General features: G+C 35.1%; 2 protein-coding genes across 4 annotated transcripts; one reads left to right on the forward strand and one right to left on the reverse strand.

Annotated features, from left to right (window-relative positions):
- Window positions 1-1,171: 1,171 nt before the first annotated feature.
- On the reverse strand, window positions 1,172-4,212 carry LOC126672081 (phosphoglycerate kinase, chloroplastic). The gene is made up of 6 exons (XM_050365982.2): window positions 3,664-4,212; window positions 3,204-3,281; window positions 2,849-3,109; window positions 2,271-2,588; window positions 1,933-2,091; window positions 1,172-1,590 (listed from the first exon to the last, which is right to left on the reverse strand). The coding sequence occupies exons 1-6, from the start codon at window positions 4,081-4,083 to the stop codon at window positions 1,381-1,383; spliced, it is 1,446 nt and encodes a 481-aa protein (XP_050221939.1). The 5' UTR covers window positions 4,084-4,212; the 3' UTR covers window positions 1,172-1,380.
- Window positions 4,213-7,460: 3,248 nt separating this feature from the next.
- LOC126674977 (uncharacterized) lies at window positions 7,461-10,511 on the forward strand. Of its 3 annotated transcripts, XM_050369539.2 has the most exons (8): window positions 7,463-7,935; window positions 8,156-8,215; window positions 8,328-8,576; window positions 8,820-8,896; window positions 9,044-9,100; window positions 9,259-9,335; window positions 9,615-9,747; window positions 9,825-10,511. In XM_050369539.2, the coding sequence occupies exons 1-8, from the start codon at window positions 7,500-7,502 to the stop codon at window positions 9,978-9,980; spliced, it is 1,245 nt and encodes a 414-aa protein (XP_050225496.1). In that variant the 5' UTR covers window positions 7,463-7,499; the 3' UTR covers window positions 9,981-10,511. The 3 variants fall into 3 exon arrangements, with proteins under 3 accessions (XP_050225498.1, XP_050225496.1, XP_050225497.1); XM_050369541.2 differs by lacking the exon at window positions 8,156-8,215 and having other exon boundaries at window positions 7,461-7,935; XM_050369540.2 differs by lacking the exon at window positions 9,044-9,100 and having other exon boundaries at window positions 7,466-7,935.
- Window positions 10,512-11,738: the final 1,227 nt, after the last annotated feature.

Here is an 11,738-nt window from a genome sequence, read left to right on the forward strand (position 1 = left end):
TTATTTTGTGATATGGACTGAAACAGCACCTCATAGGAGCATGCTGGTGTAAGTATAATTTATACATATAATCTTTCCCTGTCTGACCATAATTGGCATGCTTGATTTTTTTAAACTAAATGACATACGTCGTTTGATCGAGAAATTTTTAGGCGAATCTAGTTCGACGCATAGAATTATGAATCATTCACTTAACGCGCGACACACGACATTAATTAATGTAATAATCAATTGATGGATATCACATTAACTATAATATCTTAATTAGAATTAATGAAATATTTATTGATTGAATATGTCATTAATGGATGATATGTATCACACAATAAATAAATGGTTTATGATTCCTTTAATCTATTTAAAAAAGATGGAATTCCGAAAAAGCTTATGTAGTCAAAGCTCAAAAATAGTTAAGCTTTCACGGTCACTGTCGTACTCGTCTCATTTAAACTTCTATAGCCATAAAAAAAAGTTATAAAAATGAGTGAACATTAACTCTGTCTAAAAAAATTATTTGAACCTTATTTATTTAAGACAAAAGTATTGATAAGCTCTTGTGATAAAAAAAAATCAGGAATATTTAATTTTTTATGGTCTTGAAAATGAGTACAAAATAGTATTTTAAAAAAATATTTATTTCAACTGAATATTTTTATTTTGGCTATTCTAAAGTTATTCTAAATTAATAATTATTTTTAAATTTAATAAGTTGGTACCGGTTTTTAACCGGTTTCATTTATTTATATAAATTTTTCTTAATAGTCAACTTTTTCACACCCCTAATCTAACCATGAGAAAAGTTTGTGTCCAAGAAAGCCATTGATTTCTGTGGCTTAAAATGTAAGCTTGTGATCAAGTTGGATGGCATGCATCACTTTACACCTCAGGATTTTCAGTATCAATAACCAATCTATTGAACAAAAATTATTAGTCCTCCATCATTGATCAATATAATTATCTAATAACTGCATATGAATTTGATTATGCTCAACCACAAAAAACATGAGTGGAGCATATCATATCGACTGCCAATTTGTCCATGTAGTGATGTTTCAAACATCAAAACGTCAAATTGAAATTTCACTAAAAAGGCTAGCTTTTCTTGTTCTACAGCAATGTGGATTTTGAAATTTGTTTGCTCTGTGCAAAGATAAGATGCCTTGGAGGGCAATTCAACTGAAAATGAACCATTTATTTAGACACTAGGATGAATCTCTTTGCCAATCCTCACCGGTTCTCTTGGCAATTTTAGAATGAAGAAACAACGGCGGAATAAAGAAGAAAAAAATTTACAATACGACCTCATATCTTTCTACAGTCACCCTTTCTCGTATATAAGCAGACCAAGACAGGGATGCGGAAAAAAAAATCAGTTTAACCTTACACAGCTACTGGTGTTGCTTCATCAAGAGCAAGAACTCCCGGAAGCTGTTTGCCTTCCAACAACTCCAAGCTGGCACCGCCGCCAGTTGATATGTGGCTCATAACATCAGCAACTCCCACTTTTTCTACGGCAGCAACAGAATCTCCTCCACCAATAATTGTTGTGACTCCCTTGCCGCTAAGCTCTGCCAGCTTCTTTGCAATAGCCTGAACTCACAAATGAACTCTAGGTCACCATAAATTCAAAAGAATATGCAGGTAGTAATAATGGATTACTTATATGACAGGCATGTATATGGACGGGTCGTCAACTATGAAAAGTCGAGTTAGGACTTCAATCCTTTTAACATTTAACGGAAATATAGAGCCGATTGCAAATAACTTTGCACTATTTTTTTCAATATCCAGTCACAGTAAGCAATAGAGTAGACTCGTTAGAGAGATCCAGAATCGAGATGCTGTTGTAGGAATTTTATACAAAGGCAAAGCCTTTTCATGCTACAATATGCAACATTAGAATAAGATCAGAGGAAAGCAATATTAGCATACCTCTGTTCCAACTGCAAACTTGTCAAACTCAAACACTCCCATTGGTCCATTCCAGATGACAGTTTTGGTAGTGTCCAAAGCATCATTAAATGTCTTAATAGAATCTGGTCCAATATCCAAACCCATCCAGCCGTCAGGGATGGCTGAGGCAGGCACAACCTGCAGTTAAAGTAAGCAGTACTTCACTCGTCACTTGCAAATTACATATAACCAGTGCACTTCAGCTCTGTGATAACTGAATTTCAGTTGCTCATATAAGCGTTAAAAGGTTCAATTTAAGAGATGCCATAACTATCTTATGATCTGAGGACTTTAACATGGGAGTTCAGACCACAAACCTTACTGTTGGCATCAGGAGCAAACTTGTCTGCAATAACCACATCACTGGGTAACAAAAGGGACACTCCTTTAGCCTTGGCCTTCTCAAGGAGAGACGTTGCCAATTCAAGCTTATCTTCCTCGACCAGGGATGAGCCCACTGATAGGCCTTGAGCCTTGTAAAATGTGAAAATCATACCTCCACCCAAAAGCAAGATATCACACTTCTCGAGGAGCGACTCAATAACTCCAATCTTGGATGAGACCTTTGAACCACCAACAATGGAAGCAAAAGGCCTCTTTGGGGTTGAAACTGCACCAACAAGGTAGTCCAGCTCCTAAAACAAGATAGCGAAAAATGCATAAGGATTTACGAGAAGGTTAATCAAGGCGATGAGACAAAGAAATTAAGGTTCCTTTCTTTGTTTGCACATGTGTGTCTTTTTACCTGTTGGGGCATAGGATACACAAAATGTAAGGAGTAGCTATAATATATGTCCGACTTGCATGCCATATCTGAATACCCAACTCACACAATTTTAACTACCTAATGGTGAATAAGGAGTAAAAAAGTTCACATCGCAATTCAAAAACCGACCTTTTGCAAAAGGAAGCCAGCAACAGAAGGCTTTAAGAATTTTGTAACTCCCTCAGTTGAGGCATGTGCTCTATGTGCAGTTCCAAAAGCATCATTCACAAACAGATCTGCCAAGGAAGCAAGCTTCTTCGCGAACTCAGGCTCATTCTTTTCCTCCTCCTTGTAAAACCTTACATTCTCCAGAAGAAGAACACCACCCTCAGGAAGCGAAGCAACCAATTTTTCTACTTCCGGGCCAATACAATCATCAGCCTTCACAACCTGCTCAATAGGACACATAAATTACATTTCCACCTAGAAAGCACAAGACACCTTTACTTAATCCTCGTTAATTTCGCGTAAAATGTGTATATACCTCAATGCCGAGGAGTTCAGACAAACGAGGAACAAGAGGCGCCAAGCTGAATTTCGGAGTAACACCTTTCGGCCTTCCCTAAAAATTCAGCAAAATACATTTCAGATCACAGACAAATCTAGTTACTTCTCAAGCAAACTCGAGATATATAATGCAGCATCCATAAAGCTAATGCCTTTTTGAAATTTTTTACCTTGCACATAATCAAGGAACCTCATATATAATAGTAGTAGATTACTAGATTAAAACCCGCTATTCTTCGCAACAAAATCCGGAAACTAAATGACTTGAACAAATGGGAACTATTGGAGTTAAAAATCTACATTTCCCCCAGATTGAAGGAAACCCATATATCTAGTTAAATCAACACAATTCAATCTACAACTACCCAGATAATCTAGCTAAATCAAACATAATAAAGCATTAAACTTTCTAAAAACCCGAAAAATTTGAAGCTTACCAAATGACTAGAAAGAATAACTTTAGCACCATTTTGCATCAAATGCTTAATAGTGGGAATTGCAGCTCTAATTCTAGTGTCATCAGTGATCTTCTGGTTATCATCCAACGGCACATTTAAATCAGCTCTAACAAAAACTTTTTTTCCTTTCAAATCAGAGGCAGTCAAATCTCCAACACTTTTTTTAGCCATGGAAACAACTGCCCTGGATGGTTTACTAGAGGAGGTAAGAGTTTTGATTTTTGATGCGACGTGTTGGCTGAAAAGTGAGTCGGCTGCGGTAAAACTTAGGCGGGATAGGGAGGTGGCGCGGAGGCCGGAGATGGGGAGGAGGGAGGGGCGGGCGCGGGTGGTGGAGGAGGAGGAGGAGGCGGTGGTTTTGAGGAGGGAGAGGGTGGTGGGTGCTGTGGCGGAGGCCATTTTTAGTGGTGGTTTGGAGTGTTAGTGTGGTGTTGGAAATGAAGAAGAGAAAAAGGAAATATATGGACGGGAAGAACGATGGAAGGAATGAATGGGCAATGTTTGCTTCATTTCGGATTTTCTCTTATCGTTGAGATGAGGTTCATGATGTTCCCTCATTTTTATCCTTTTCACTCCTTTTTTACACTTCTTTTACTCTTTACATAATATAAAAGAGTGTAAAGTAACCGAACCGCTCATGTTCGGTTCGATAAAAGCTCGAGTTGAGATTGTTCAATAGTCTAGGTTGGATTTTAATTTATTTTTACTTATTGAGGAAAAATAAATTTGAATTTAATCGTGTTTATCTTATTTATTTTTAGGAATGATTCGTATGTAATATCGTGAGCTAGCTCAATTATGAGTCTGTGATAAGACTCATATGCAAATTTTATTACGAATTTGCGAGTTGGCTCTAGTCTCTAGACTTGTTTATAGGTCAGGTTTGGGCCGCGTCTTGCAGATCCTCCCTTTTTTATGTAATTCAAGCCTGGTCCAAATTTTATATTTGCTACCAAATATAGCTCATATATTCTATTTGTGCGGGATTGGGCTGAGCTTTTTCGATTTTATATAGAGAATTGTATGAAAGTGAAGGCTCCATCAAATAGCGGATTTTTTCGGATTTTGTATTAAAAATTTGTCAAGTCTGGCCCAAGACAAACATGCCTCTGCTGGTCCGAAATCCAGGTCCATGAACATGTCTGAAATTGGCTTAAATTTAGCTTGTGTGTGAACTTGATTAAGGGGGTGTTTGATAACCCAAATTTATTACTTAAATTAATATATTAAACACTTAATTATTTTAAGTTGGTTTGATAACTCAAAAAAAATTAACTTAACTTATTCAATTAAGTCAAAAATTACTTAAAATAATAAGTTAAAAATTTTGACTTATTTTTTTTACTGAAAACATTAAATTATTAAATATTAGTTTTATCATTAAATAAACTTTATATACCTATTATTCCCAATTATTAATCATGAATAAAACTATTTTATCTCACATATATCATTTTTTTAATTTCACTATGGGTGTATTATACTTAGATCGGCATTTAAAATTGTAAAGTACTATATTTTTCATTATAAATATTTTATTTTCTATTTTTACTTTTTTTTATAGTGTATATGTCATTTATTTAATATTTCCGCTTTTTAATATTATTTGAACTTCTGTTTGTAACACACAACATCAATTGTCAAATTTAAACGGTTTTTCAAATTTTAAAAATTAGTATTTTATTTTAAGGGCTAATTTTTAAGTTAAAGGGGAGCATTATTATAATTTTTAAAAATTAATTATCAACATATGCAACTACAATTTATGATTTTTATTTATGATATATGTAATATTCATAATATTTTTTATATATATTTTTTATTTATATTTTAAAAATTTAAATAATATATAATTTATATATAATAATTTATTTTAAAATAATTAATCTTTAAAGATTTAATATGTAAATATAATAATTTTAATAATATTCAGTAATTGCAGACTTGCAGTTATCAAACAGTATTATTTAATTCAGCACTTAAACATATCAGTAATTATTATTTTCAACACTTAAAATTCAACATTTAATTTTCAGCACTTAATTTTCAGTTTTATCAAACGCCACCTAAGAGTATGTGAACCGGTTCGTATGTAAGCAAAACAATGCATTTTACTCAAATGACATGGCTTTAAGTTAATCAACGTCTTGGGTTTAATTCATTCTGCAAACGTTCTCTTTTTCTAATTATTAAAAAAAACGTTAATCAAACGAGCTAGGTCCGAGACCCCGGCTTAATACATGATTTGACCCCTGAACTTGCACTACTAAAATGTTTGCTTTTAGCGACGGATTTTTCCGTCGCTAAAAGCATGAAATCCGTCGGGAAAACGTTTCCGGACGGATTTCCCGACGGATTCAATCCGTCGGCAAAATCCTCGTCGCTAAATTTTTGGCGACGGACCAAAAAATTTGGCGACGGATTTTTCAGAAATTGCCGACGGATTTTAGCGACGGATTTAAATCCGTCGCTAATTACTGACGGATTTTAGCGACGGATTTAAATCCGTCACTAATTACCAAAAAAAAAAATTAAATTAAATCATAAAATAAATTATTATTATTTAATCGGTCACACACCCGTCATACTCCGTCAACCTCCGTCCCCCACCCGTCCCCCGTCGCCCTCGGTTACCCATCCGTTGCCTCCATCACCCACTCGCAATTTTTACAAAGTTCACTGCTCCCACTCATTGCTCTTTAACTTTGAAGTTCTCCCGCGCGTATCTCCACCTGAACCAGCTCAGCTTCTTGTTATATATATATATATGTATATTTATATTTAAATGTAACTAAAAATGACAAATACTTCCTCCCACATTTTAATATAATTATTTTTTATAATTAATAGTTATTTTAAATAATTATTAATGAATAAATAAATAACAATATTTTCAATATATATATTTATGTTATATTTAAATAATATTATATATAATTAAAAATATAATTATTATTTTTTCTTTAATAATTTTTTTTCTAAATATTTTTTTGATAAAAAAATTATTTAATTTAATAATTTTTTTACGATTTTTTTTATTTTTTGGTAATTAGTGACGGATTTAAATCCGTCGGTAATTAGCGACGGATTTAAATCCGTCGCTAAAAATAGATTTTGCGACGGATTTGAAATCCGTCGCTAAATACATCAAAAATAATTGGCGGGAGTGTTCCCGCCAACTTTAGCGACGGATTTTCCGTCGCTAAAGTTGGCGGGAACACTCCCGCCAATTTAAATGACAATTTAGCGACGGATTTCAAATCCGTCGCTAAATCCGTCGGTAAAAAAAAATTAGCGACGGATTTTGAATCCGTCGCTAAAATCCGTCGGTAAAACACAGTTTTTTAGTAGTGTTGTACCCTTTTACCCATCTAACCTCTAAACTTAACGTCTCACACATCGAACCTCTGAACTTGTTAAATAATCCGATTTGACCCCTGAACTTGATAAATATGTAAATATTGAACCCTTCGTGTCCACCTGTCACTTGAAACATTCTAGAAGAAATTATGTACGGAGGGGTTCAATGTTTACGTATTTATCAAGTTCGGGGGTCAAATCAGGTTATTTAGCAAGTTCAGGGGTTCGATAGGTGAGACGTTAAGTTTGGGAGTTAGATGGGTAAAAGAGTACAAGTTCAGGGGTCAAACTATGTATTAAGCCCCGAGACCCCTCTCGCCAACCCATGAAGCCCATGATCCATTTCACCTGACAATGACATGCCGTTGAAAATTCCAGAAATTTTCAAAAAACGACGACGATTAATAACTTTCTGGATGCTCTAAAAGGAGTTGCCACAGCAGTTTTGTTCGCCAATGGATGTTTTAGCTTCTTCTTCCTGCTTGCACCTCCAAAAATTCCCGCACTTTGCATGTTCCCATTATTTATTTTCAGCTAAAACTCCATTCCCCTCTACTAAGAAACCGAAAACCATCACAGGAGCTTTAAAAGAATGGCGCGACTACGAGGAAGCTGTCAAGCGCAAGGACCTCGCCAGAGCTCTCAGGTTCTTGAAATCAAAAGAAACCGAGAAAAAAACCAACACTGCTAATAACGAAGATAATTCGATTAACGGGTCTTTATCTACCGGGTCTGGTATCAATGAATTGAGATGGTTTGATGGGTTGGACCGGAATTGGGAGATTTTGGATACTTGTTTGAATGCGGATGATATGAGACTCGTTGGCAGTGCTTATAATTTTCTTCAGAATAGAGGGTTGTTGCCCAGTTTTGGAAAATTCACCAGCATTGGTAAATTTAACACCTTTTTTTATTAATTTATTGATATGTAGGATGTCATGTTATTCGTGCAAACATTTAATCTCACTAACTTGTTGTAAATATGACACGGCGCAGTAGTTGTATGGGATAAACTTTCTTTAAATTATTATTGATGCCATGATGGTAAAGTTGTGAACTTTGCTGAGTAGAATTTGTTCTTACTTGATTTTGTTATGTACCCTTTTTACAGTCTTAGAGGGAACTAGAGATGTTACACCATCTGTATTCAAGTCTTCAACAGGTTTAGAAGGTGAATTATGTTGAATTACTTATCTACTTGGTATCTCAAGATTTATGGTTTATGTTTGTGTGCTTCTGTAAGGTTTAATTATCATGTTGCTGTGTTTGATTTGATTGTCCAGTGGCAAAATTTGCTCCGAAGAAATGGGGTCTTTCGGGAAGCTCTCAGTTCGCACTGCTTGCCTTTATGGGTGGAGCAAATTATCTTCTGTCACAAGGGATTGAGATTAGGATTAACCTTGCACTCGTATTAGGATTCGCGTTTATGGATTCTGTTTTCCTTGGCGGCACTTGCTTAGCTCAAATCTCGAGTATTTGGCCTCCATACAGGCGTCGTATTTTAGTTCATGAAGCTGGTCATCTTCTGGTAGGTATGTTTTTTTATTTCCTGATTTCGATGCTGCATTGAGCTGGTATTAATGTTTTCTTTTACGCTAATTGAATATTAAAAATATGAAAGACAAATGCCTTTGGAACTTTGGTTCATTCTGCTGCAACTAGGCAGATTATGTCAATCTATGGAAATTACTCATGGCAAGATCAATGGCCGAGCAAAAATGAATGTTTTGTCTAGAGCCAGCATAAGTGCTTAAATGTCATATTTTGTTTTGCAGCATACCTTATGGGTTGCCCAATTCGTGGTGTGATTTTAGATCCAATTGTTGCCATGCAGATGGGCATTCAAGGCCAGGTACTCCTGCTTTTTCTATGTTTTTTTATCTAAATCTTTTCTCGGCTTTCCTAGTTTCATATACTTCTAATGGCTTATGCTATCACGTCTTCCCTTTAGGAATAAAGAATTAATGAATTCCATCTAATTAATCTGTTGATTACATAGCTGTTGGAATTAAGGGGCCCTTTCATTCAGATGAACGTGATGCTACTTTTTACATTAGTATGTTCAGAATTACATAAATTTTTTGTATTCATTTTCCCTACTTTCTATTTTTATACTGATTTCTCAGTCACAGTTCACTTTATCGATTCCATTAAATAAATTCAATTTGAGTCTGAAGTTTTCATCATAAGATTATATCTATCACATATCTTTAGGCAGGAACTCAGTTTTGGGATGAAAAGATGAGTACCGAACTTGCTGATGGACGACTCAGTGGCACGACCTTTGACAGGTGGGTCAATTAGTAATCATATTTGAGGTTACTTTTCTATGGTCCTTTCGGTTTCTGCAGCTGAAAGAACAGTATATGTGATTGTGGATTACTTATGACCAGCTCTTTTATTCTTTGCCATATGGAAGTCACAAGCAATGGTTTTCTGAATTAAGTTCTTGCATATCTTAAATTCCGAGAGTATTGATATAAAAGGAAAATTTTGTACTGGCTACCAATTATTATCGAACTGTGTGCATTTACTGTTATATATGTTCTGATAATTGCTACAATGGCCAGGTACTGCATGGTGCTTTTTGCTGGCATTGCAGCCGAAGCTCTTATTTATGGCGAGGCCGAAGGTGGAGAAAATGATGAAAATCTATTTAGGAGTATCAGCGTTCTTCTGCAGCCTCCATTATCTGTAAACCAGGTATCTGCAAGCATCGTACTTAATTTGATATTTAAATATTGCAGATCCATTCCGACACTTGTGACTGCCTGGTGTAGATGTCAAATCAAGCAAGGTGGTCAGTTATGCAGTCTTACAATTTGCTAAAATGGCAGAAGCATGCTCATAGAGCTGCTGTCATAGCTCTTGAAAGTGGTAGTAGTTTGAGTGTCGTCATTAGGAGTATTGAGGAAGCTATGACTTCTGGTAAATGAGATATATTTATATGCTGGGAAAATATTGGTTTTATATTTCCTTGACGATAGAGCAAGAGGATGTATGGCTGAAGAAGATTCGAGTCAATCCGACTTTCATTAGGCATTTAGTGCATGTGCTGCTGCTGCTCATCACCTAACTTCCCGATTCCTGATTTCTGATTAAAGTACATCTATCTTCACTAATCGGCTATACCGTGTTGATGATATATTGTCGTCCCAGTCGACTTATCCAAGGAAACATATGCAATATAGGCAGACACTACAGGGAGCGTTGACAGAATCTTATATGCAGCTGACCTTAATCCAGGGATTCTTCCAACTATTTGCAGAGAGTCCCGAGTTTGAATCATGTTTGAATATTTATCCAATTCTTAGCTTCAAATAAGAAATTCTCAGCATAGTTATTACAGTTTACCTGATGGCGTCTACTATCCGAGTGATGTTTAACTGTGTTGTATCTTGATGATTATTGTCAACTAGACTGAAGAAATCAATGATAATTACAAATATATAATTTTGAGATTGCAACCTTAGTTTTTTCTTGATGTATTCACTGTAATTTCTCCAATTTGCATCATTTTCACTTATCGGAGCACACATGTTCGAGATTTTGTTTATACTCAGAACTGCCTGTTTTAGATAAAGATTTGATAAACTTGAAACCAGCAATACTAAAATAAATCATTTGTCATGTAGTATTCAATCTTTTATTAACAAAAGTCAACTTTTTCATTGTCTTCCCCTTGTATATCAAATCTTCAATAGTGTCCGAGAATCCCACATCGACTAAAAGACATTGAAATATAAGTTTATATTGTTGCATCACATAGCTTACTGTTCGCCGGGCTCAGTAGCGAGAGTCTGTAATCCATGTGGAGGCATTGAGATGATGGAACATTGGGCTAAGTTGCTGGGTCGGGCTGTTTAATGTCTCTCGACTGGCCTGCCCGTTCCAAGCTGTGAGTGGGCTTAGTGGTTCGGGCGAAGGCTTGGACCATTCTGCTCCTAAAGTTGGAGGGTACCGCGTCAGGCTGGTTTCACAGAGCAGCGATGACCTCCCTCTCACGGCAGTGGAAGGATAACAGGCCGATGTCATTGCAGTCCAATATGGCCTGGTTGGCTAGCCCTAACTGAACCATCATTTTTATTTTTATTTTATCCTTATTTAGTTAGGACAATTTTCTTACAAAAATATTGCATTTTTATTTTATCCTTATTTAGTTAGGACAATTTTCTTACAAAAATATTGCATTTATTAAAATATTAGTTTTGATTTTATCATAGCCGCACTACCGTCAGATGTCCATCGATGAATGTCGGTGGATTTATTATTATTGTATTCATATTAAATTTAGATAAATTTGACAACCACTTGATTTCAGCCTTAGCTGAGTCATTATTTTTATTTTATCCTTATTTAGTTAGGATAATCTTTTAACAAAAATATTGGTAATTAAAAAATATTCAATTTATTAAAATATTAGTTTTGATTTTATTATAACCGCATTACCGTCATTCGTCGGATGTCCATCGATGAATGTTGGTGGAATTATTATTATTGTACTCATGTTAAATCTATATCTATACTATATATAAAAGCACGGATGTGGGGGGGGACAGACAAATTTACTGAATAATCCTTTTCAGTTTATTACTAAATAAAGGTTTTATAGTCATTAACTAATTAGTTATTTAATTAATCACTACTGTAATTAAAATCCTAATTAGAATAGGTAGCTAAATTATCTCCAATTT

Source organism: Mercurialis annua, linkage group LG3, assembly GCF_937616625.2.
Source record: "Mercurialis annua linkage group LG3, ddMerAnnu1.2, whole genome shotgun sequence".
Taxonomy (NCBI): Eukaryota; Viridiplantae; Streptophyta; class Magnoliopsida; order Malpighiales; family Euphorbiaceae; genus Mercurialis; species Mercurialis annua.

Bases quoted from the DNA above. Each gene is read 5' to 3' on its own strand.
- LOC126674977 (XM_050369539.2), top strand. From the start codon at position 7,500: ATGGATGTTTTAGCTTCTTCTTCCTGCTTGCACCTCCAAAAATTCCCG. The intron at 8,577-8,819 runs GTATGTTTTTTT...TTTGTTTTGCAG, and splicing joins AGCTGGTCATCTTCTGGTAG to CATACCTTATGGGTTGCCCA. The intron at 9,101-9,258 runs GTATGTTCAGAA...ACATATCTTTAG, and splicing joins TGATGCTACTTTTTACATTA to GCAGGAACTCAGTTTTGGGA.
- LOC126672081 (XM_050365982.2), bottom strand. From the start codon at position 4,083: ATGGCCTCCGCCACAGCACCCACCACCCTCTCCCTCCTCAAAACCACC. The intron at 3,282-3,663 runs GTAAGCTTCAAA...CTGAATTTTTAG, and splicing joins TTATTCTTTCTAGTCATTTG to GGAAGGCCGAAAGGTGTTAC. The intron at 2,589-2,848 runs GTCGGTTTTTGA...ATCTTGTTTTAG, and splicing joins CTGGCTTCCTTTTGCAAAAG to GAGCTGGACTACCTTGTTGG.